This window comes from Dendropsophus ebraccatus, chromosome 8 (assembly GCF_027789765.1).
Source record: "Dendropsophus ebraccatus isolate aDenEbr1 chromosome 8, aDenEbr1.pat, whole genome shotgun sequence".
NCBI lineage: Eukaryota > Metazoa > Chordata > Amphibia > Anura > Hylidae > Dendropsophus > Dendropsophus ebraccatus.
In genome coordinates, this window is record NC_091461.1 from 12,631,037 (window position 1) to 12,658,481 (window position 27,445).

Here is a 27,445-nt window from a genome sequence, read left to right on the forward strand (position 1 = left end):
CCTCCCCCCCCCTCCCTCCACCTCCCACCCAGCCGGGGTTTAACCATTTTCTTGTCATTTTATACAGAGTAAGACTGACTTGCTCTTCACGCGGCATTATACATTATATGGAGGGGCTGCCTTATATAATATACGCCGCCAGCTCGGGAGACCGACAGTCAGGAGTTATAATGTTACAGATGCAAATACATCTCAAGACCAACTTTTCTTCTCATACAGCTGATGCCAAAGTGTTTGGCTTTCGATGTCTCCAGGCAGGGAACTAACTGGGAGAAGCCATCATCGGCCATGGACGGCCATTAAGATAAATGAACGTCCATAGACGTTCTTATAGGTCAGCTCTTTGTTCTGGCCCATAGAAGGGGAAGGACCCCTCACTAATGTTCCTATAACCTACTTACGCATGATGAGAGGTCATCTTTATGGAAAAAAAAAAAACTCCTTTAAGAAACCATTTAAGGGTACGTTCACACTTACCGGATCCGCAGCAGATTTCATTTAATTAACTGAACACAGCATCAAATCTGCACCATCAAATCTGCTGCGGATCTGCTGCGGATCCTGTAGGTGTGAACGCACAATAAAGTTTGTTTTTGTTTTTTTTAAAGGAGATGAATATCTGATCACTGGGTGCTCAACATTTGGCCGATCACAATAATGGGGGTTCTGTGTCCCCTGTTTAATGGGTGATGGTCAGATATGTTTGCTGTCACTCCATTAAACCTATGGAATGAATGGAGGTGGCAGAATGCTGTATTTTGCTTCCCTACTTTCAATAGGTAGATGCGTATATGTGTAACTGCTGCCCCCATCAAACAGGGAACAGAGGACCCCTATATACGTGATTAGCAGGAGTCCTGCCACCTATCTGTAGGATGTTGGTGGTGGAAAAACCAATTTAATGGGGTATTCCCATCTAACCAGTAACTATCTGGCCCAGCGGTTGGACCCCCCCATTTCATAATCTGGGACCCCCTTTCATGATAATGGGGACCCTATTAGAATGCATTTCCTGTTCTGGTTAACCCCTTTTAAGCCTCAGTGCGCATCATTTAAAATAAGTAATAAGGCCAAGCTGGAACATACACATTTTTCATGTTGTGCTGATCATGTTCGGTCTAATACCTTAAAGGGGTAGTTCACAAAAAAGATTTGTCAGAGATTTGTAATTCACTTCTATTAAAAAAAAATCTCCAGCCTTCCAGTACTTATCAGCTGCTGTAAGTCCTGCAAGAAGTGGTCTATTCTTTTCAGTCTGACACAGTGCTCTCTGCTGCCACCTCTATCTATGTTAGGAACTGTCCAGAGCAGCAGCAAATCCCCATAGAAACCCTCTCATACTCTCCAGACTGGGGGAGCGTTAATGTACAATGTACTGTAAATAAATAACTAAACACAGCATCAAATCTGCTACGGATCCTGTTCCTGTGAACACAGCCTGGAAAGAATACACCTGCAGGACATACAGACGCTGATAAGTACTGGAAGACTGGAGATTTTTTTTTATTTATAGAAACAAATTACACATCTCTTGCACTTTCAAGCACCAGTTGATTTGAATATTTTTCTTTTTTTTTTGGGGGGGGGGCAACAAGCCCATTAAAGGGGTATTCCCACCTGACAAAGTTATCCCCTATGCTTTGGATAGGGAGTAACTAGTTAATTGCGGGGAGAGGAAATCTGACCACTTACGCCCACCTACCCAACGATTATGAGAAAAGGCAACCCATTGTCCTGTTATAATGAAGCTCCGCACCATCACTCTATTCATCCTCTATGGAAGGTACTAACTCCCATAGAGAACGAGTGGGAGATCCCGGCAGTGTGACCCTCCACAATCAGCTAGTTGTAGGGGATACCTCTGTACGATAAGAATACCCCTTTAAGTAATGCACCTTTAAGGAATGCCTATTATGTCCATAGCTATGAAGACATCCCATAGTTTTCGATAGGTTGGCAACATTTTTGGCTTTCCCTAAACCTCTAGCAATGAACCAGCGAAACAATCTGCCAACCCATTAAGAAGGATCTGCCCTGATGTCAATCCCAGAATCTTCTCCCAGGACGTCGATATCATCATAAAACGTCCTGAGTCATTAAACTCGGAGAGTTCCTCCTCTATGTACCTTCACCCTGACTGACGAAAAGCCTTCCCATAACCATAAAAAAGACGGATTCCATCTCTAATAGAAATGAACGATTGCCTCTTTAATCAAGTCAAGGAGATAAAGAAAATCCTTGAATAATTTACGACTTAACAAATGAGGCGGGTGATGGGATTTATAAGGAGGATAACCTATGTTGTAGATCATGTGACAGACTCATTAAAGCCGGCCGGGCGGGCTTCATTAATCCTTGGACCCGTCTTAAAAGCTACATCCAGCCGTCACATTCTTGTCACCAGGACTGAATTACGTCTTCATCTCTTCCCATCCCTCCCATACGTCCCGGGCGAGCGTTGTCACCGCGGTAAATCGAGCGTGTCTGAAGGTTATTGAGCCGATAATTCCAATATTAACACAATTCTCTATGGTGGAGACGCCAACACTAGACGTTCCTATACACTGGTTCATCGTACCTTGGTATTGTTCCCGACCCACCAAAAATAAGTGAGTGTTCCGGGGTGAGACGGCCAAACCACGGCGCTGATGTTCACTTCCTTATTCCGAATGGCAACGAAGGGCACTCTCAGGTGGACATGCTCGATAGGACCTGATGGTGGAAGAAGGAATGGACTGTTATTGGTAAGTATAGTCACCGAATATGGATAGCATAAGTGAGTGCTACATGAGCCTTGAAGGGTTTGCCTAAAAGACAAAGCAGAATCATTTATTCTGGATCCTCACCTCTTGGTCAGAGTGAGGAGTGATTATACAGAGTGTCTCTTACCCTGGAGGACCTATCCTCTCCTGTATTAGGGCCAGTTCACAATAAGGAATCAGCGCTGAATCAGTAAAGAAAGTGTTCCGGGCAGTAAGTGTTCTCATGGAATTCCGCACAAATCTGCGGGCAAAGTGTTCTACCCGGAATCACCTCTGGTGCAAAATCATTTAATCAACTTAATTGATATTTTCCAACTTTGCATCAAATTTCAGCGAGCGTTCCACGTGGAATCTATTGAACTCAATGGAATTATGCACTAAATTTTCAGACGCAATATTCTGTAATGGAATCAGTGCTGATTCTTCAGTGTGAACTGGCCCTTACAAGATAATACATTGATGTAAATGGTGATGCATAATTTCACAGGATCTTGCTGCACTCAGAGATGTATATCTAGTAGATACGCTTTCATTCTATATCTACATTTACATTGAGGTTTTTTTAGATACAACCCTATATAAAAGCTAATCCCACTGAATAAAATGTGTGGTCTGTACAGACACTGAACCAGCAGGTATCCAACAAGAGACATGAACTCCGAGCTTAGAAGAAAACAATGAAACTTTAGTTCAAAATAAACTTAAAAATAAACTGAAAACTTTGAACACTTGTAATTGTAGCTTCTAACCCAATGTCACTGATATTGAACATAAATTATAAGTTAGAACATTCAAATTCATATATAGTCCAGGAGACTAAAGAACTAGGAGAATGATCCACTCAGAAAGAGCAAATCCAAGTCATACAAGCTTCACAGGACAATGGTTTTTGGTTACTTTTTGTAAGTCATGACTCATGGTAATTCTTCATTTACTAATGGCAGTGATGCTTTTTTATTATATAATTTCTTTATTTATTTTTCCCCATAAAAAAGCATTTTAACAGCTTAACAACATTTTTCATAAACAAATATACAGTATATTACTATACAATATACCCCCATAAACCCCTTTTTCCGAATTCCCTCCCCCCCCCCCCCCTCGGCCTGCCAGTGTACCCTTTTCAGCCCAGCCATCTACCCCCATTCTCCTTCCGACTTTTCATAACAACTTTCCCACTTCTCACTACTTGGTGCCACGGGAGCCATCCATTGTCTGATTATAATTAATCTAGCATAAAAAAAATTCTCTGTGCCAACTTCTTACTCTTTTTTTCTTTAATATTTGTAGTGTCACCAAGCATCGCAGTAAGAGGGTCCAGATCGAATTTCACCTTGATCCTTCCCTCAATTTTTTTGTGTACCTGACCCCAGTATTCCTGTAGAGAAGTACAGGCCCAAAGCATATGTACAAAATCTGCCTCACTACTACCACATCTCGGACACTTGCTATCCTTCCATTTCCCTATTCTACATAGGAAACTTGGGGAATAATATAGTTGATGTATTATATTAAATTGGATGATTCTGTAATTACCAACTCTTGAAACCTCCTTAATGCTTCTCAAAACTTTTTCCCATCTATCTTCCTCTATCTCCCCAATTGCTGATTCCCATTTTTCCTTACTTTTAATCCCCCTCTGTTGTTCCGTTGGAAGAAGCGAGTATATAACTTTGATCTCTTTCCTTCCAATCGAACCACTCCTTAATTTTACAATTGGACTTGGGCTATATACTTTCAACTTGCTATTTTTTAAACTTGCTACTAAGGCTCTCCTACATCTAACATAAGAGAACCAATGTCTTTCTTCTAACTTATATTCTACCTTTAAAGTATCCCAACTCTTTATACTATTTCCCTCCATTATGTCTCTAACTGTTTTCACCCCCACCTCCTCCAATACTCTTACTACTCCCACTTTCTCCATTTCTCCTAACTCATCATTTAGCCATAATGGGGCAAATTCCATTACTCCCTGATTGTTTAAGACTTTTTTTTACCCAGTCCCACGTTTTAACTAGGGTCTTCACCATTGGCAATTTGCTCCAGATTTTTTTCCCCAAAACTCCAGAATTTGAAAAAATATCCCAAGATCCATCACCGATACTGTTGCTCAGGTACACAAAAAATCTATCCTGTTTCCACTTGGCCAACCAATATAGTTGCGAGGCTAGATAGTACTTCTCCATGTCTGGAACCCCCAAACCCCCTCTTGTCATCGGGCTGCACAAGTTCTCCAGTTTAGTTCTCACTCTTTTCCATCCCCATATTAATGCATTTAACAAGACCCTTATTCTATTAAAGTATTTATTCTCCACCCATGTAGGTGTAGCACCCAACACGTACAGGAGCTTCGGTAACAAGACTGTCTTAATTAAAACTATTTTGTCAGCTTTAGAAATCGTCAGTCTCCCCCATAATCTCACCTTTTTCTCCAATATATCAATGGTGACCCCTATATTTTTTTCATTAAACTGGTCCAGTTCTCTCGATACCTGTATTCCCAAGTATCTAAAACTTGCACCCTCTTCTACATTAGATAAGGCCGGAAAAGACACCTCCTGTTTATTACTCAAAGACATTAGAATAGACTTGGACCAGTTTATTGATAGTCCTGAGAATTTCCCCATTTCCTCCAATAATTCTATAATTCTAGGGACCGCCACCAAAGGGTTTTTTAAAAAAAAACAACAAATCATCTGCATACAGGGATATCCTGTCCCCTCCACCCCTCGCCCTGAACCCTTCTATCTGATGATCCGACCTGACCATAATTGCGAGTGGTTCTACTCCAAGGGCGAAAAGTAGAGGGGAGAGAGGACATCCCTGCCTGGTTCCCCTACTGAGCCTAAACATATCCGAATGGATCTCCCCCGTCATTACCGTTGCTTTCGGGTTTTTATACAGCAACTGCACCATCCCTATAAATTTCTCTCCGACCCCAAAACATCTTAGCACTTCCCACAGGTACTCCCACTCCATCCTGTCAAATGCCTTAGTTGCATCAAGAGACAGGATGGAGTGGGGGCCCTCACTCCCTGCCATTTGCATGTTTACAAAGAGACGTCTGATGTTGTGCTTTGCCATTTGCCCAGGAATGAACCCGCATTGATCTTCATGAATTATGCTACCTATAACTTTCCCTAATCTCAGTGCCAACACCTTTGAAAAAAAGTTTCGCATCACTGTTTAACAGCGAAATTGGCCTATATGATTCAACTTCTAAATGATCTTTTCCTGGTTTAGGAAGCAAAATTATAGAGGCCTCTTCCATAGATGGTGGTAACACCTTCTCTTCCACCGCCTCTACTAATATCTTATGCAGGCAGGGTAACAAGAGTTCCTTATGCACCCTGTATAACTCATAAGGTAGCCCATCTCTACCTGGTGCAGAGTCGCCCGCTATGGAAGCCAAAGCGGCCTTCAGCTCATCCAGGGAAAGAGGGGCGTCTAATACATCTTTCTGCTGAGTGTTGATCTTAGGAAAATCTATTCCTCTCAGGAAGTCTACCACTTTTTATCTGTTGTAGCTGCTTTCCGTTGTATAAAGTTTTTCATAATATTTTTTAAATTCCCCATTCACCTCCACGGGATCATTAATAATCCTCCCTGATTCAGTTCTTATTGCTTCTATGTTTTTCTTATCCTTCTGATTACTTCACCATTAGTCCTTTATTTGGTTTCCCTGACCCCAGAAGGTATCTAGACCTCATGAACTCCGCCTTATTTTTAGCCTTATCTCCCAGATACTTTTCTAACTCTCCTTCCCTTTCCCTAAGCATATTCTCCAACTGAAGTGATGGTGCAATTTTAATTTCTTCTTCTACTTTTTTAATTTTGCCCACTAATTCCCTTTCTTTTTCCCTAAATTTTTTTTTTAACGTGCAAATAACCCCATAATACTTCCCTCTCATTATAGCTTTAATTGTGTCCCATACTACCCCCCCCCCCCCTTAGCCGTATTATAATTTATATCCCATAATTCCCCGAATTCCCTTTCTAACTTTTTAGTATCCTCTATTATATGTAACCAATGTGGCTTAATTCTTATATTACGTGACATTTTTACTATACTATTCTGTAACTCTACTACTAGCGGTGCATGATCCGAGATACATTTGTGCAAGTATTCTATCTTCCTTACTTTCTGTGCCATAGTATCATTAACCAATCCCATATCTATTCTGGACATAGTCCGTGCAGTTTTATTCCAACAAGAAAAAGTACTTAGTTCTGGGTTTATTTCTCTCCATAAGTCCCTTAACCCTAACTCTTTCATCAAGATGCAACCCAAAGGAGAGTTCCGAATGCCCCCCCTGAGACCAGCTAACCATAACCTGTCTTTCTGTTCATCCATTATTATGTTCAGGTCCCCTACTACTAAGATGGGGCAGGGATCTTTATTCTTACTATAATAAAATAACTTTTCCAATACCTTGGGCTTAAATGGGAGAGGAATGTAAACAAAAGCTAAAATACAGATCATATTCTCTACCTTGCAATGTAAGAATACAAATCTTCCTTCCAAATCATTCTTGCAATCAAATAATTTCCATTTTATACTTTTATGCACTAAAACAGACACCCCTCTTGCGTAGTTAGAAAAAAAACGAATGATATTGGTTAGACCAACAGTTTTTACTAAGGACACTCATTGACTCTTTTACTAAATGGGTTTCAAGCAAACCTACAATACAGGGGAGAAAAAATTTTAGGACATTCATCACAGATAGTCTTTTAAGTCTATCAGAAAGCCCCCTAATATTCCATACTAAAATTTTAACCATCTATTTGGGAGAAAGAGAAAGAAGAGAAAGGAGAAGAAGGAAAAGAAGGAAAAGAAAAAAAAAAACGGAAAACCCTGGCAGAGGTGGCGGCAGAGAGCACTGTGTCAGACTGGAGAGAATATGCCACTTCCTGCAGGACATACATCAGCTGAAAAGTACTGGAAGACACGAGATTTTTAAATAGAAGTAATTCACAAATCTGTCTAACTTTCTAGCACCAGCTGATTTCTCCAGAGTACTCCTTTAAGTGTCAGTTTAAAGTTTGCTTCCTCATGGTGTGTAATGGGAGGAGTGTCATGTTAATGTTGGTCACATGTACAATAAGAAGGACCTTGGGCAATTCCCACCATTACAATTTGTAGATCTCTCCGGTTAGCTCTTCAATGATCAGCGTTCTCTATCTATAGGTGACTTGTACACAGGAGATGCTCCCGGGGGCCAGACACCTTTGTTAGGGGAGATATTTTGCCAGTAAACTTTGATTCAGCCAATAAAATGTAACAAGCCTGAGGAAATTAGTTTGATATCTCCGGCTAACAGCTCCCTTTGTTATTTAATGGACCAAGGTGACGCCAAGAACAGTAACTGCTTTAATAACAGGTAGTTAAAGGCGGACATGATTGATTTGTGGAGGAATTATTACCGTGATAAAGTTTCAGGGCACATTTCATCCTTCACCGGGATAACTTAAAGTGATAAAACGCCTTAGTTACCCTGTCTCTCAGTATATTAACTGCTCCGGAGATCTCCATATGGGCAATCCTGAGGCCACGCAAATCGCTTTAATATGTGAGATGCAAAGTCAGGATGATGAAGGCCACGAGCGGGAAACATATTCCGCAATCCGAGCAGCTAACTAATAAAGAGGAAACTTTTTACCCCTCAGTAAGAAACTATAGAGGTTAGATGTAAAACAGCTGCTCTGGTCCTCCAACACAGTGCTGGATACAGTGCATTAATTCCTGATGCACCTCTTCTGTGTATACAGTGTATGAAGACATCATAGCAGCTAGTCTCCTCCTTTTGACGGTGTGCTATAGAGATATAGGGGAGCAGGATCTCCTCTTCTGTGTGTATACAGTGTATGAAGACATCATAGCAGCTAGTCTGCCACTTCTGAGGGTGTGCTATAGAGATATAGGGGAGCAGGATCTCCTCTTCTGTGTATATACAGTGTATGGAGACATCACAGAAGCCAGTCTCCTCCTTCTGAGGGTGTGCTATAGAGATATAGGGGAGCAGGATCCCCTCTTCTGTGTGTATACAGTGTAAGGAGACATCATAGCAGCTAGTTTCCTCCTTCTGAGGGTGTGCTATAGAGATATAGGAGAGCAGGATCCCCTCTTCTGTGTATACAGTGTATGGAGACATCATAGCAGCTAGTCTCCTCCTTGTGAGGGTGTGTTATAGAGTTATAGGAGAGCAGGATCCTCTGTATATACAGTGTATGGAGACATCATAGCAGCTAGTCTCCTCCTTGTGAGGTTGTACTGTAGAGATATAGGGGAGCAGAATCTCCTTTTTTGTGTATATACAGTGTATGGAGACATCATAGCAGCTAGTCTCCTCCTTCTGATGGTGTGCTATAGAGATATAGGGGAGCAGGATCCTCTTCTGTGTATACAGTGTATGGAGACATCATAGCAGCTAGTTTCCTCCTTCTGAGGGTGTGCTATAGAGATATAGGGGAGCAGCATCCTCTCTTCAGTGTTTGTAGTGTATGGAGACATCATTGCAGCTAGTCTTTTCTTACTGATGGTGTACTATAGAGATATAGGGGAGCAGGGTCCTTTGTATATACAGTGTATGGAGACACCATAGCAGCTAGTCTCCTCCTTCTGAGGGTGTACTATAGAGATATAGGGGAGCAGGACCCCCTCTTCTGTGTGTATACAGTGTATGGAGACACCATAGCAGCTAGTCTCCTCCTTCTGAGGGTGTGCTATAGAGATATAGGGGAGCAGGATCCCCTCTTCTGTGTGTATACAGTGTATGGAGACATAGCAGCTAGTCTATCTCTAGTCTATAGAGATATAGGGGAGCAGCATCCCTTCTTCAGTGTTTGTAGTGTAAGAAGACATCATAGGCGCTAGTCTACACCCACTTGCTCAGGGACAACTGAATATTAGAGAAGGGTCCTGTAAAGGGAAAGAATGCTATAGACAAGTCATGTATTAGCCAGATATAGTGCTATTTCTGATAACGTGAATTTCTGATTATCCTGGAGATTCACAGGAAACAACAGATACACTTTACATATCTATGGCCGATTGAGGCAAAAAATACAATAATAAGAACAATTAACTTACAAGTTACATGAAGATAGAGGACGGCACTGTCAATGCCAACATTGTTCTCTGCGTAGGCTGTGACTTGATAGATTCCCTGGTTCTTATACACATGCTTTATACCATCCTCAATCTTGCTAAAATTGGCGTAGGACACAGCGCTCCCATCTCCAAAGTCCAGCTGAATGTTTATTCTTTGAAGATCTCCCTGAAATAGGAACCACAAAGGTAAAACACAGAGGTCATCAATGCCTTGTAGTTGTGCGGCGCTCAGTAAGTCACCGAATAGGAATAATATATAGTAGTAACTTCTAATTCATGGTATTTATATAGTGGTACATTGGTTTAAAGTGACACTGTCACCCCCTTTTTGCATTTTGACTGCTCTCCACAGGTGTAAAGGGTAAATGTTACAGCTTCCATTACTTATTTTATATCACACGTCATTGTGCTTGTTCTGGTAAAAAGTTGTTTTTATCACCTGTGGATTGCTATAATGTGCCTGCGCTTACACTCAGCTATACACACTGCTGCTATAATGTGCCTGCACTTACACTCAGCCATTCACACTGCTGTATAGAAAAGTTTCTGTCTCTGTCCTCCTGCACAGCCGTGATTCTCACTTCCTGATTGGTTCAGGCTGAGCACTTTCCCTTTCCCACTGCTGTCATGTGACCAGACAGACCTCTGACAGCAGACCTGCTTCTCTATTCTAGCCTGTTGTACTACGCTACTGCATTATGGGGATCTGCAGTTCCATCCTGTATCTACAAACTGCTGCAGTGTTATCAGGTTTATGCAGTTACTATACATTATACACCACATGCTGATTGCTATACTGTACAGTAACTTATAATATGACATACTCAGCTGTTTCTTATTGCTTGTTTCATTTGTTTTATATGTTATTGAAAATAAAAAAAAAACATTATTTTTGGGGTCTGGAACCAATTGTCTGCATTTCAGTGATTTCGTATGGGAAAATTTGCTTTGGTTTAAGAGTGATTTGGATTAAAAGTGCCGTCCCAGAACAAATTATGCTTGTAATCCAAGACACCACTGTAACAGAAAAGCAGGTGTACCATAACCTCAAGCTTCCTCTCCCTGACAACTTCTTTCAGATGGACAGCCTCCTCATCCGGGTCAGACTTTGAGGCCATTTTACCTTTCTAGAACCTCAATGATCTGGTACTATCTGAACCAACATTATTTTCCTGGTGGCCCTTAGGTAAGAACCCCCTTTTGGAGATCCCAGAAAGCATATGTTATAACCCTGGTGACTAAATGGTAATGGTGTACACCATGACATCGCAGTGGATGAAAGTCAGGCCTAAGATGTTTAGAGGTTTTCTACCAGCTCCTCCGATAATAAACTCTCCAAGATTTGATGAAGTCCGATGAAGGGTTAGATACCCGAAACGTTGGTTATGCACAAACTGTTAGCGCCTTGTCCCACATAGGCAATGTGTAGTTATTGTATTACATCTATTAATGCTGATGGGAAGATCAAAGATTCTTTGCAGCTACTGCACTTCTAGTCATAGACATTTTTTTACTCAGCACCAGGATCAGGACTAGTGTATAACGGACCATCATATCAGCCACTTTCAGGAATATATCATTCCATGCATAATTATAACCATCTCTGAATTTATCGAGACCTAGTGCTATACATTAGGATTGTCCAACACTTTAGCTAATCCTCCAAATATCACCAGTCTGCAAAATCCCCAATACATTTACACGTACAATTCCGCTGTTTATGGCTTTGTGGCCGCAGATTTATAGGGACATAATAATGTCTTCTGGAAGCAAGAAGACATCAAAGGCGCGAGTCATGATGTCACCGCTGACACAATGTCCTTGTGGGCTGGTGTATACACAAGACTGGAGCGGACTATAAGTAAGCTGTATACAGCACCGGAGCAGAATATTAAGTGTGTTTATTACATGTATTACATGATGCAGCTATGTAGATGGATAGGTTAGAGGCAGAACCAGAGAAATGCATGCTTGGTGGAGAACTAGGCCCGACCAACACTAATGTCTAAGGGTGCTGGCCGATAAAGGCCCAATCAATATTATAAATTAGTGCTGATCTGCTAAATCAGTGCTTGTTTACAGGGCCCATAACATGGCCCAATTATTGTTTAGCAAGGGCTGCACGGACATCATTAGTGATGTCCGTGCAGCCCTTGCCCAAAAAGTTAATACACTACCTTCCCGATCCCCCAACTGCAGCTTCAGATTGGTCTCTGATCTGACAGGCCGCTCAGCCAATCACTGTCCAGGATTGCGGGGCGTATGTAGGGAGCAGTATTCACTGTGTGTTCAATCGTCAACCACACATCACTATTACACGTAGCGATGCACGCCCAGTGCCCGATGATTTTAGGTCAGGGCCTAAAGAAACAGTCAGCCAATGGTTGTTGTCATTGGCTGATCGTGTCTCTATTACACCAAACAATAATTGGCCGATTAGTGCTCCGTGTATTAGGGCCCTAACTCTGTAAACTAGACAATGAACCTGTAGGAACCCCAAGGGCCACCATATGGTATCTCCAGAAACAGTACCACTCCCTTTAAAGAATGGCACTAAAATGTTATACCAGAGAGGATGGAAGCCACCTTCTTTCAAAGCTTAAACATATCTGTACATTTTTGGAGGGAGAACTCATGGAGGGGAGGTACTGATTCTCATTGAGGAGACACAGCAGTGTATGGAGGCATGTTCTTTGCAATGCATCATGGGGGAAATGTATGCAAATTAGCTATGTTCCAAAAGAGATAAAAGGAATTAATCTCATACTGGAGAGAAATCTCAAACTGGTTGAATGGAGGGACAGGAACGAGTCCTTATTTGGCCCCTTTGATGGCGCTTATCTTCCTTACAACAAAAGGATTTGGCTTGTTGAAATCCAACATGCTGGACTCTTCTCCATCTCTACCCAGGTGTTTGTTATCCGTGGACGATCAGGAAACCATCAGACGCATTAGATGGTCATTCGGACAATCCCGGTAAGGATAGCAGGTTTGGTTTGACCTGAACCCTGCACCAAGTGCAGAAATGCAGCTGTGTTACTTATTGAGCCACCATATTGTTTATTGGACATCGAAGCTTCTAGTTGAAGTCTAAAGGAGGCCATACACCTTCAGTAACTCTCTTTCCTGTTCTCTCCATTCGGGCATGCCTGAACATTCCTGTCTCCTCTGTGGGAAGGAGAGAGGTAAGCTGCAGCCAGACTCCTCTAGCAGTGGCTTATCTCTGCAAAAGGGGCTGGAATTCCATCACCCTCCCAATCCCTATCTTATCTTATGTTACACCATCTGTTGTGGAGTCTTGGAAAACCAATGAGCGGCAGGTTCAGCCAACATGAGTATAAAGTGTATGAGGACCTTAAAGGGGTATTTTATTCAAACATAACATGTTGCTGCCTATGGTGAGACTAACAATTCCTTTAATACTTGCTATTATCTATTCAGCCTCCTTCCCCCAGTTTTCAGCTGCTGCTTTCTGCTGAAGACACAAAAATCTGTGTGTAAGCCTTTCTCTGTCTCCCCCTCCCTTTTGAGATGTCTGATGTAAACAAGTCCTGGGCCGGCTTTATGTGCAACTCTGTAGCTTCTTTGTAATGCTGGGAGGATTATTTTGAGGTCAAGTTGCTGATGAACTGACTGTGATTAATCCTCCCAGCATTACAAAGAAGCTACAATGATGCCAGGGACTTGTTTACATCAGCTGTCTCAGAAGGGAGGGGGAGGGAGGAGGGGGAGACAGAGAGACAGGCTCACACAGAGATTTTTATGTTTTCAGTAGAAAGCAGCAGCTCAGAACTGGGGGAAGGAGACTGAAGGATGAAAGGAATTGTTAGTCTCACCATGAGCCTCACCATCAAAAGTTATGTTTAAGGAGAATACCCCTTTAAGGGAGGTATCAGATGGGCAGACTACTGAACACTGATCAGCTAGATAGGGGCATGGATAATACGTCTATTATATGGCTCAGTTATCTGAACATCTTCTGCAACATTCATGTAACGCTTCACTTTTACTATTCCTTGGCAGAGATTTTAAACATGCCAAAATGATGCGATCAGCTGATCACTGGGTCCATTACATCAAGTACACAGGGCAAATATTAGTAGTTTGGCCAATAACTGCCCCCTAGGAAAATGTAGGTGTTAATCTGTAGGTTGCCGATTCTGGTTGGCCCCGTCCTTAACGCTCAGAGTTATCCGCCAGTCCCCGCTCTGGACTGATCTCACCTGCAGCAGAGAAAACTCAATTTAGCCAGTGAAGTTCTAAGCTGTGGCTGGAAGCGTCTGCACACGAGTGATGGAATTATTACTAGAGACATTTTTATCTGTGGATTTTCCCGCTTGCAGTCATATAACGCTTTTCTAAAGGCTACCGGGTTTAACTGTTTTATTGATTGTCCACAAGATGGACGGATTCATTAAAGGTCACACGGTTCCTAAATTAGAAGTCATCTATCAGATTCCTGGATTGCCGGTGTCAGGGGCTTCGGAGAAGGATTTTTCCTGTAAGAAAGAATTAACGCTAAGGGTATAAGGATCATGTCTGTGGGATCCCCGTCTAGAGGCCGTGATTGATGATCCGGGAGAAGCGGATGAAGAATTAGGGCAACTACATGGATATAAATCATAAAGATTATTAAAAATAAAAATTACCGATCAGTGTGGGGTCACTGCCGTTACACTGAAAGTATATACAGTATAAGAACTGCATCGCAACTGTACGCTACATGGCCAATAGACGGATGACTGGCCATCATTTCTAGATACTTTTTACTCACCTCTTCCCGATCCAGTGACAATGACGGACTCAGGTCCTTGACCTTAATTTATGGCAATTGAGGCCATTGGGCCTGGGGGATAATTTAAGGCAGAATCCATCCAAAGTTCCCTTTTAGTCCTCACTGTTTGACCAAAATATGGAGAAGTTTGAATAGAGTGGTGGTCATGCATGTGGTCTCCCATTCCAAGGCTATGGGACTATTGTAGCCCATGCTGCACTCTGTAACAGACAATGCATGGACACAGCAGCGAGCAGAGTCTAAGTACCCTCAAAGTCTTCACCTTTTATCCCACTACAGGATGTAGAAGCTGGACTTCAAATAGAGGGCACAACCTGGGGCTCCGCAATGCACTGGGGAACAGGTGACGTATGTGTGGTTAGCAGTAGAGATCATCGAACATCAAGAATTGTCAGGTTCGATCGAACTTGAACCTTCGTCATTTAATTCCTGATGCCTTCCTGTTCCGAGGGGGAAGGTGGAGACAGCCCAAGTACCGCCTGGAAACCAGGGATACAGCCTGGGGAATAGGCTGTATCCCTGTTTTCCAGGCGGTAATTGGGCTGTCTCCACCTTTCCCACGGAACGGGAAGGCATCGGGAATCAAATGACGAAGGTTTAGAAGGTTTCAGTTTGATCAAACCTGACAATTCCAGATGTTTGATCATCTCTAGTTAGCAGGAGAGCCAGTGCAGTATCATGGATGAGCCACCTATCATGGTCAGACAGGTGAAGGGTTAGGGCAGGCGGCTTTAGAGGCAGACCAGACAATTTGAGTCGGCAAGAGTTCTCCTCTTGCTGACTCAAATTGTCTGGTCTGCCTCTAAAGCCGCACATGGTAAAGACATTGGTCAGACAGAAACCATAATCTGAAATCCGAAGAACAAGAACTGGTCAGGATACGCAGGATAAGAGCAAAATTGCAGAAACACTTCAACAACACTCAGGCAAGGTGAAGCACATGGAGTTAGTTTAAATGGGTGCAGGTGGTCCTGGATTGGCAGATGGCAGTAGCAGGTGGAGACAAGCTGCCTATATAAATCCAGAGCAGATGGCCGCATGTGCACCCTAGTGACCAGAGGTGTCACTGCAGTAGAAAGAAGAAAAAGACGCTGTAACACGCAAGCAGCCCCAGGATGACCCCAGAATACAGTAGAGGAGTGGGCAGGACAGAAGTGGCAAGCAGGTGCGGGACTCGGATGGTGCCACTTCAGCCACAGCGCCATATGAATTCCTCTTTACTGTGGTCATGCTGGAGAGAACAATGGTCGAAAGGCTTAGGGCACCCAATCTATTGATCGTGGGGGTCCCAATGGTTGTGGTCTCTATTATTCTAAAGCTAGGTGATAAATAGTTATTGTGGGATACTCCTTTAAAGGGGAGTTTGGGGAATTTTATCCAGGCACCAGGGGTTGAGGTGTATCTCGTCCTCTGTTGCCTCAGTAGTACCATGGAACAATTCCCACCAGGGAGTAACATTTCCCCGGTGAGCATTGTATACTATGCCTGGGATGTAACTATAAAACCCTGGATGTGATTATCATGTTTTACATAACAGGATCTAACGGCGGAAAAAGTTTTGACTAAAATATGCATTTTCTTACTAAAGTCACAGAAGGAACCACACTTGGCCGGATCACCATTCACAAGACTACTTGAAGCAACTCCTTGCCCATCTCCTAGACTGGTCCTAATCAGTACTCATTCCATATGGCTTCTCTCGTCTTTTCCAGCCTTGTCGGAAAGTTCCAGTGTAAGTTACAATGGAACCGCTATAGAAACGATTAAAAAGTTTTCACGGCAGGTTTCATGTTGCCAATGGCTGTCTGCACATCGCACAAAGCTAATAGACTTGAGACACGTAACCCACAAACATCTCGGCAGCCTGACTTATTCTGGGCCTGCTGGATATGAAATATTGAAAGCGATTCACTATCCTCAGACAATGTCCCTATCTCAGGCTTTATGAATATAAATTAAAGTGGAAATGAGCTGCTGGAGTGGGATAAGGTGACTGTTCTGCAAATCCATTTATGACACATGTTCCGAAGGCAGCGCCGCGGCACGTTCTCCGCCGGAGTAACAATTCAAGAGTATATAAAAGACTTATGTAATGTAAGGACGTGACTTCAATTGGCGTCTCTGATTCTGTAAGGTATAGACGACACAGCAGAGATGGATGTGTCACTGTCTTTGGCTGCACTGCAGTGTAACAATACAGATATATTTACAATATATATGACAATGACATAGATCCAATCCAATCCAATATGCTAAGCATGTTACCAAACAATGCTCAAAAATATATCCCTATATGTACCCCATATAATATCAATCTAAGGTGCACAGTTACAGTAAAATCCACATGATGCCAGGACACAAGGTCTCCAGCAGAACATTGCCCATCACACTGTCCCGCCATCTTGTCTTCTTCCCATAGTGCATCCTGGTGTCATCTCTCCCCAGGTAACTGGAGAACGTGAACCATATGACCAGATTTTTCCATTGTTCCAGTTCTGATGCCCACTGTAGACACTATTGGTGGTGGACAGGGGTCACATATGCTTCCTTTGTCTAAGATCCATGAGGACGTTTCTCAGCAGTTTGCTCTACAGCGGCCCTTTACTCATCAATGATCCTTGGGGGTACATCACCCTGTGCCCACTCACTGGTCGTCCTTCCTTGAATACTTGTGGTTGGCACTAACCATGACATACTGGGGACCTCACAAGACCAGCTCCTCTGGAGAAGCTCTGACCCCGGTGTCTACACATCACTATGGGTTATGGTCACAGTCACTCAGATCCTAACACTTGACCATTCTCCCTGCTTCAACATCAACAACATCAACTTCAAAAACAGATCGCTCTTAATATAACCCATTCCTGATAGACGGCATTGTCACCAGAAAATCCCACATTATTCACATGTTGGTGCTTTAACGTGATGGCCCTGAATTACATGTATTGGGGTTCTATATATAGAGTTTTCTATCTCAATGTCTACAGCCATAGAGTCCTCTAACCCCATGCCTAGAGTATTAGAGTCCTCTAACCCAATGCCTACAGTATTAGAGTCCTTTAACCCCATGCCTACAGTATTAGAGTCCTCTAACCCCATGCCTACAGTATTAGAGTCCTCTAACCCCATGCCTACAGTATTAGAGTCCTGTAACCCCATGCCTACAGTATTAGAGTCCTATAACCCCATGCCTACAGTATTAGAGTCCTATAACCCCATGCCTACAGTATTAGAGTCCTATAACCCCATGCCTACAGTATTTGAGTCCTCTATCCCATGCCTACAGTATTAGAGTCCTATAACCCCATGCCTACAGTATTTGAGTCCTCTATCCCATGCCTACAGTATTAGAGTCCTATAACCCCATGCCTACAGTATTAGAGTCCTCTATCCCATGCCTACAGTATTAGTCTTTTAACCCCATGCTAATAATTCCACAGTGCTCCAACCCCAAACCAATACCCCCCCCCAGCCTCCAACCCCTTGCAAACAGTCTCTACAATTTCTACAATCCTTATTCTCAGTGAAATCCTCCTCTTCACGGATACAGTCAATGTTCCTGGATTACACGGTCGCTGTCTATCACGCTCCTTCCAGAGAAACCATTTCCCTATGTGTCCCTGCTCAGTAGGTGCATCTCCTCTCAGTGTCCCCAGAGATCTCTATTTATCCCGGTATATATCAGTATTCAGTCGCCGGAGCACCAGCTCCTCACACTATAGGGCAGCGAGAAGATCAACCATGTTACCGCAACAATGGACGGTGTAATAAATGGAAACCACAGGGGAAAAGGTTAATGCTTTACAGCTCACATAATATATACAGTGAGAGATCAGTCATCTCCTGAAATACTCTGTGCTGCTGGAGACTATGCTGCTTCTCTCACTCTCTCAGTCTATTACCCACTACTTGTCTCCGTAGATCATGAAGCTACTGTTGTTTTATACCTAACTAACAACATTATAGGAGTGGACAATCCCCTTCTGAAATACTCTGTGCTGCTCTTCTCACTATGTAGCTCTTAGTTGTGTCTCTTGTCTGAGCCCAGGTGTGTAGATAGGAATGATGGGGCCCCATAGGACAAAACTGCACGGGGCCCCATGAATCCTGTACAGAGATGCAGAGAGACGCTGCTCCTTCCATTATAATTACCCGGGACAATGGATGTGCACTACAGATGGCAGCCAGGCTCATACACAGGATACACATTTTAAAAAAAAATCTAATTTTCACTCTGTAATTGGATGAGGGAAATAGAGATCTTAAGCATGAACTGAATTAATAAGTAACCTTTTCCCAATCACACAAAAGATACAATGTTATTATACTGGATGTTACAGTGTTATAATCCTAGATATTATAATACTGGATGATACAATGTTATAATCCTGGATGATATTACACTGGATGATACAATGTTATTATACTGGCTATTGTTATACTGGATGATACAATGTTATTATACTGGATGATACAATGTTATAATACTGGATGATATGACACTGGATGATACAATGTTATTATACTGGCTATTATTATACTGGATGATACAATGTTATAATACTGGATGATATGACACTGGATGATACAATGTTATTATACTGGCTATTATAATACTGGATGGTATAATGTTATAATCCTGGATGATATGACACTGGATGATACAATGTTATATGGTGGAGGCCCCATAGGGGCATAGTACTGATCCATCCACTCGACCATCCATCATTCAGCAGCACAGTATTGCATACAGGTGAGATATCCTATGTGTCTATTGTTGTTTCACCCCAGCTTTTTTTATGCCTTTTATTGAATTGGATTTTACTGGTGATCAGTAGAGATGAGTGAGTAGTACACTGTTCAAAATACTCGTTTTCAGATTCATAATCAGATGCTACTTTGAGCTAGACAGGGAGACAGTGTGTAGCAGGGACAGTCAGGTGTAAGACAGGGAGACAGTGTGTAGCAGGGACAGTCAGGTGTTAGACAGGGAGACAGTGTGTAGCAGGGACGGTCAGGTGTTAGACAGGGAGACAGTGTGTAGCAGGAACAGTCAGGTGTTAGAAAGGGAGACAGTGTGTAGCAGGGACAGTCAGGTGTTAGACAGGGAGACAGTGTGTAGCAGGGACAGTCAGGCATTAGACAGGGAGACAGTGTGTAGCAGGAACAGTCAGGTGTTAGAAAGGGAGACAGTGTGTAGCAGGGACAGTCAGGTGTTAGACAGGGAGGCAGTGTGTAGCAGGGACAGTCAGGCATTAGACAGGGAGACAGTGTGTAGCAGGAACAGTCAGGTGTTAGAAAGGGAGACAGTGTGTAGCAGGGACAGTCAGTGTTAGACAGGGAGACAGTGTGTAGCAGGGACAGTCAGGTGTTAGACAGGGAGACAGTGTGTAGCAGGAACAGTCAGGTGTTAGGGAGACAGTGTGTAGCAGGGACAGTCAGGTATTAGACAGGGAGACAGTGTGTAGCAGGAACAGTCAGGTGTTAGGGAGACAGTGTGTAGTAGGGAAAGTCAGGGGTTAGGTGATTTTAGGCAGGAGGTACCCACAAAAGCCCTTGTAAGGGCTAAAGCTATAGAAAGAATAAATCTATCTAAATATATGCTACTATTAAACCAGCTAGCAGCACATCAGTGTGATCAGACAGGAGTGCATCCACTGTGAGGAATAGGCTGCAGTATATCTACTTGTATAGATATAGGGTATACGGCTGTATACTGAGAGTGTGCCAAAAAATAATAATTTGGTACTACTGTGTTGTGTTCTGTGCGTAACATTAACCATTGGAATGTCTGTTGCCTAAAAAAAAAAAAAATCATATATAGGCTGGGTTCACACACAGTATATTTCAGGCAGTATTTGGTCCTCATGTCAGGTCCTCATAGCAACCAAAACCGGGAGTGGATTGAAAGCACAGAAAGGCTCTGTTCACATAATGTTGAAATTGAGTGGATGGCCGCCATATAACGGTAAATAACGGCCATTATTTCAATATAACAGCCGTTGTTCTAAAATAACAGCAAATGGCGTTATTTTGCCATTAAATGGCGGCCATCCACTCAATTTCACCATTGTGTGAACAGATCCTTTCTGTGTTTTTAATCCACTCCTGGTTTTGGTTGCTATGAGGACCACAATACTGACTGAAATATACTGTGTGTAAACCAAGCCAAATAGGGTATACAGCTGTATACTGAGAGTGTTTGGAGTATATAGTTGGGAGGCTGAGATAGTGGTGGAATGCTGCGACTTTGGCGTGTTAGATGCACCCAGGCACATTTTGTTCTGAGGAAGGGAGGATGCTCTCCCAAAACATGTTAACTTTGTGCCACGAATAAAGTAAGCATTTCATATCTCCACATCGATTCGAAGAAGTCATTCCTTCAGTGACCACTCTGGGCCTTGTATATACCTTTTTCTTTTCCTTTTTAGATGCACCCAGGCATGCTTCCCCTGCTGTCCCAGTTGCATTCTAGAAGTGTTTGCATCATTTTCTGAAGTGTCACGGTGGACTTGGAAACCTAAATTCGACCACTTGGAGATCACCAAGTCACGAGCATTTTTTCCCATAGACTTTGATGGGATTCGAAATTCGAGCATTGGGGTCTATTCGAATCGAATTTCAAGCTTTTAAATATTTGACTACTCCCTCATCTCTAGTGATCAGCAATAACTTTTTCCCAGGAGTTGTACATGGCTTCTATTGAAGATGAATTGCTGATCTTGTAAAACATTGGAGGAACGAGTCCTCTGCATTGGGAGCCATGCTCTGCAGTATCTGGGGGATTGGCTAGTATCTGAGTCCCTTGCTCCAATTCCTCCCGTATAACCTGTGATATGAGATGAGAATCACCATGGACCTACCTCCTCCAGATGGACGAGGAAGGTGACATTCTGCCCGCTCTGCACCCCCAGTTTGCCATCACTAGTGGTCAGCTGCAATCCATTGGGAGCTTTCCCTAAGCAGTCCTGGGGCTTGGCTGAGTACTGTTCCCGTAACCCATCCGTGCAGTTATTAGACACAATCCTGCGATATCTGTGGATTCCCAAAAGAGATAGCAAGCATTAGTCCATGGTAACCCCCGTTTTATACTCCAGAGCTGTAATCACTATTCTGCAACATAGATTATTAACCACACACAGCTTGCTCACATTACTGTACATTTACACCCTCAATATAGAGAACACATAAAAACAAGAGCAGCTTGCTGATGGTTTCCATGAGAAATGCCAGGTTAGTTTTTTTATTTTTTTTATTTATAGAATAGTGAAATAAGAGTGATGGAATGATGAAGAAATCTCACCCGCTGCTCTTCAGATAGCTCTGCCCCTGACTACAGTCTTTGGAGACAGATGATGGGTTAAACCAGAAGGCGGGGGTGCACTGGTTCTTTCCTTGTCTCTCATAGCCATAGTCACTGGAAAGGAAAAAAAATGTTATTACAGGTGACTAACAACCTGGCTCCTCCCTAAAGATGGCTGCCAGGAGCGCGTATAATGCATATAATGCCCCTGAATTATCTGAAGGTCAATTAGAAGATTGTCAGCAGAAAAAGTATTTCCCTTCTTATTCTCTTAGGATAGATATATGTATATACCAGGCAGGTTACCTTTTATATTATAAATGTATATGTATTATATATGTACAGTGCAGCATACCATTATATATACAGTGCAGCACACATTATATATACAGCCCAGCATACCATTATATACAGATTTTATATATATATATATATATACACACAAAGCCCAGCATATGATTTGCTTTCCCCACCGCCTGCTTGCACTAGTGACTAATTTTAAGGCTGTCAGAAATCACTACCCCTAAATCGTTCTCTTCTGAAGTCTTTATTAACACAGAACTGTTGCAAAAGAGAAGACCTCTAAAAAACATACTAAATGGAATTTCTTCAATCACAATTTATGCTGAATCACCAGATTGTGGATTACTGGATCGGTCATAATGGACGGCCAGCGCAAGAAAGAGAAGGTGATTAGAGATGAGCACAACTGGAGCAATAGCTTCAATCCCTGAGTAGAGGTGGCACTGAGCCATCGGCCAGGGGGCCCATAGTCCATTAGGTGTGAAGACGTCTATCATCTTTACTGGTCTGAGCTACAAAACCCTCCATTCCTCATCTTAGAATGTTTTTTTATCACAGCTGATCCCCATGGTGTGAGATGTAGAGAGCCGCGTGGGATGCTGACTGTACCCAGACCCATAAGTTCAATCCTTTTTTTCCCCTAGTCTTTACATTAAATAAAATGTCTGAACGCTTTGGTAGCCTCTCATCTTAAAGTGTGCCTGCAGGCGACACGCTGATTAAAAACTCTTCACTAACTCTACAGAATGAAAGACTCGCATTAATATTTCACAAAATTAAAAACAACATTTCTGTCTCCCCTGAAGGATGAACTCATGTTCATTAGCCGCTTCTTAACGTATATCAAACTGTACGGCGCTCCCCGTCTCCGCTCCAGCAGCGTCTTGGTCTTAAAGGGGAACCAGTGAGATGTATGATGATAAGGAGTATGTATCAATGGGGCAGCTGGTTTACATTTATTTTTTGAAAGTCAACTACATAGGGGCCATAGAGAAGGGGTTTCCAACAATGTCAAAAATACATAGGTCTTGGGTCCATGTCCAGAAAAAAATGTGTCTTCCAAATCAACTGGTGCAAGAAAGTGCCAGAGATTTGTAATTTACTTCTATAAAAAAAAATCTTCAGTCTTCCAGTACCTATCAGCTGCTGTATGTCTTGCAGGAAGTGGTGTATTCTTTCCAGTCTGACACAGTGCTCTCTGTTGCCACCTCTGTCCATGTCAGAAACTGTCCATAGAAAACCTCTCCTGCTCTGGACAGTTCCTGACATGGACAGAGGTGGCAGCAGAGAGCACTGTGTCAGATTGGAAAGAATACACCTCTTCCTGCAGGATATACAGCAGCTAGTAAGTACCAGAAGACTGGAAGGGGAAAAAAATGTTGGAAAATGTTGGAAAAAAATGTTTACCTTTAAAGATAATTTCCACATACAGCACTTCAGAACTGTCTAGAATAGGAGAGGTTTTCTCCTGGTGCAGCTCTCTGCTTTGGACAGTTCCTGATATGGACAGAGGTGGCAGCAGAGAGCATTTTGTCAAACCGGAAAAAATACACCACTTTCTGCAGGACATACAGCAGCTGATAAGTACTGGATATTTTTTAAAGAGAAGTAAATTAAAACTGTATATTTTTCTTACACCAGTAGGTTTGAAAGAAAAAAAAATTACCGAAGTATCCCTTTAAACCATGAATTCAGTTTACCTGGGGAAATCAGGTCCCACAGTTTTGGGGGCTTCTACTGGCCCAACAATGTCCACAGGCTGGGAAATTACACTTATTAGCCCAAAGGCCCAGAAGCGATGGGCTGGTAGATATTCCAAAGTATGGTGGCTAGTTGGAAGAGCGTTGTCAGATTTACTAATCCACCCTACTACTCTATAGAACCCTACATTGCTCATTCTGTACCTTAGGCTGGGTTCACACTACGTTTTTGCAATCCGTTTTTTTTTTATCCATTTTTTTTGCAAAAAACGGATGCAATTGTGTGCGTTTTGATCCGTTTTTCCATTGACTTCCGTTATTGGATCTGTTACTTTTTTTAACGGATACAAAAATGAGGTCGAAAATGGAAGTTTTTTTGAAATCATACATAGCAGGAATGATTAACCCTTCCATGTCAAGATAGGATTTTTATCAGTAATATTAATTTAATATTTCATTCCAAACGAAAGTCTTACCACTCAAAATCCCAGTGTGAGCAGTGGCAGGGCTCGGTGATGGTCCGCAGATAGTCCTTTCCCAGCTGACACTTGGATCCGGCTCTCCTCTTCCGGAAGGTTTTCCTCTCTCCCATCACACAGAAGTCTTTCTAAACATAAAAGACACAATAATGAATAGTCGGTGACCGCGTGTAAGAACATTGATAAAATGTCGCCACGTTTACACAGCCTATTCTCATAGTATCTTCTCTAGCATCTCCGGGCAGGACGGTCACATACTGTAAATGATGATAACAGGGACCGGATCGGGGAGTACAGCAGGACCCTCTCCCATATCGCTGATTTACATTTATTTCTGAAAATAATGTTTTGTTATAGAGGAGAAATCCTTATATGAGAAGTAGTACAGTCCCTGAACCTGTATATACCGTACGTCTGTTATGTTACTTTATCTAATAGCCGAGAAGCAGATGCCGAGCTCAGCGATACTGAGGCTTTCTCTGATTGATTGTGTATTTTACTATATGTCTGTGAGTCCTGCTTCTTTTGTCAACTGCTAGAAATATACATGAGTGGGTGGAGGAAGCAGGACTCAGGCTTTCTACAACCCCTGGTAAAAAGTATGGAATCACCAGTCTTGGATGAGCACTCATTCAGACATTTCATGCTGTAAAACAAACTCAGATCAAAAACATGATACAATATTAAGGTCATTCCAAATTGCAACTTGTTGGCTTTCAGGAACACTCAAAGAAAAAAACATTGAGAAAACATTGTGGAAGTTAGTGAATGACACTTTTATTGACCAAGCACATGGAAATAAATATGGAATCACTCAATTCTGAGGAAAAAAGTGTGGAATAATGAAAAAAACATAAACAAAAGAACATTCAAAATACATCACTAGTATTTAGTTGCACCACCTTTGGCTTTTATAAGAGCTTTCAGTCTTTGAGGCATGGACTTGATGAGTGACAAACAGTATTCTGCATCAATTTGGTGCCAACTCTCTTTGATAGCAGTTGCCAGATCAGCTTTGCAGGTTGGAGCTTTCTTGTGGACCATTTTTTTCAATCTCCACCACAGGTTTTCAATTGGGTTGAGATCTGGACTATTTGCAGGCCATGACATCGACTGAATGTGTCTTTCTTCAAGGAATGCCTTCACTGTTTTTGCCCTATGGCACGATGCATTGTCATCTCGGAAAGTTATTTCATCATCTCCAAACATCTGTTTAATTGAAGGGATGAGAAAACTGTCCAAAATGTCAATGTAAACTTGTGCATTGATGGAAGAACTAACCACAGTCATCTCCCCAGTGCCTTCGCCTGACATGCAGCCCCATATCATCAAGGACTGTGGACATCTGGTTGTTTTCTTCAGGCCTCTTCATACATCTCACTGGAACGGCACCAAACAAAAGTTCCAGCATCATCACCTTGTCCAATGCAGATTCTTGACTCATCACTGAAGACAACTTTCATCCACTCATCCACAGTCCTTAGCCCTTGCCTCTCCTTAGCCCATTGGAGTCTTCTTTTTTATGCTGGTTTTCGTTTAGCTTTCCTGTATAGAAATCCCATCTCCTTCAGGCGATTTCTTACGGTTCGGTCACATAGATTGACTCCAGCTTCCTCCCATTTGTGCTTCATCTGTTTAGTTGTACTTTTTCGGTTTTCAAGACAAATGGCCTTAAGTTGTTTGTCTTGACGCTTTGATGTCTTTCTTGGTCTACCAGTACGCTTGGCTTTAACAACCATTCCATGCTGTTTGTATTTGGTCCATATCTTGGATACAGCCCACATCTTTAGCAACCATGCGTGAAGGGTTACCTTCTTCAAGAAGTTTCACAATCCTCTCTTTTGTTTCAAGGGACATTTCTTTTGTTAGAGCCATGGTTCTCGCCACTCCACTTCGTCCAGCAGCCCCCCAAGGTGTCATGACTGCAGGTGTTTTTAACTGCAGACTAACGGGCACATCTAATCTGGGGCAGGGGTCCATTTAGGGAAAGGATAATAGACTGGGTGTGTCCTTTTTTTCTACCTACAATTTGAGTGATTCCACACTTTTTTCCTCAGAATTGAGTGATTCCATATTTATTTCCCTGTGCTTGGTCAATAAAAGTGTCATTCACTAACTTCCACAATGTTTTCTCAGTTTTTTTTCTTTGAGTGTTCCTGAAAGCCAACAAGTTGCACTTTGGAATGACCTTAATATTGTATCATGTTTTTGATCTGAGTTTGTTTTACAGCATGAAATGTCTGAATGAGTGCTCATCCGAGACTGGTGATTCCATACTTTTTACCAGGGGTTGTATATGAGTGGGTCTGGGGCAGGACTTACAGGCTTTCTATGTCAATGGCCAGGGTATGTAGGACTCACAGGCTTTCTATACGAGTGTAGGGGGGGGGACTCACAGGCTTTCTTTGTGGAGGGGGGCAGGACTCACAGGCTTTCTATATGGAGGGGGGCAGGACTCACAGGCTTTCTATATGAGTGGGGGGGACTCACAGACTTTCTATATGGAGCGGGGGCAGGACTCACAGGCTTTCTATATGGAGGGGCAGGACTCCTAGGCTTTCTATATGAGTTGGGGGGACTCACAGACTTTCTATATGAGTGGGGGAGGACTCACAGGCTTTCTATATGAGTGTGTGTGTGTGTTGGGGGGGGGGGGGCTCACAGGCTTTCTATGTGAATGGACAGACATTAGCAGCAGAGAGAAAACCTCCTCGGACCCGGAGGCCCCTTTAAGGCTTAGAGTGAAGAAAGGAGCTGACAAGCGATAAGACATTTGTGTTTTCGGTTACATTTTGCACATCTGCTCAGGAAAGGTTAAATGAATATTTTACCATCTTAATCCTCGGCAGCTGTAATAACATTTCTGCGACAGAAGAAAGTGGGCGGAATCAATATAACACAGATAAACGAAACTTCCTTCAGGGAGAACACCTACGCTGCTTTTAATTGAAGGATAATTATGGAGCGGCTCGCTTCTTGTTTAGGT

At 42.6% G+C, this 27,445-nt stretch overlaps 1 protein-coding gene across 2 annotated transcripts in view; it reads right to left on the reverse strand.

The window, feature by feature from the left end:
- SORCS3 (sortilin related VPS10 domain containing receptor 3) overlaps positions 1-27,445 on the reverse strand; it is a 420,882-nt gene that overhangs the window by 18,646 nt on the left and 374,791 nt on the right. For both annotated transcript variants that reach the window (XM_069979813.1, XM_069979814.1), the window contains exons 16-20: positions 24,457-24,587; positions 21,978-22,091; positions 21,538-21,709; positions 9,859-10,045; positions 2,579-2,712 (exon numbers count right to left, since the gene is read on the reverse strand). In XM_069979813.1, coding sequence (XP_069835914.1) covers positions 2,579-2,712; positions 9,859-10,045; positions 21,538-21,709; positions 21,978-22,091; positions 24,457-24,587 — 738 coding nt within the window. The remainder of the gene's footprint in view (positions 1-2,578; positions 2,713-9,858; positions 10,046-21,537; positions 21,710-21,977; positions 22,092-24,456; positions 24,588-27,445) is intronic.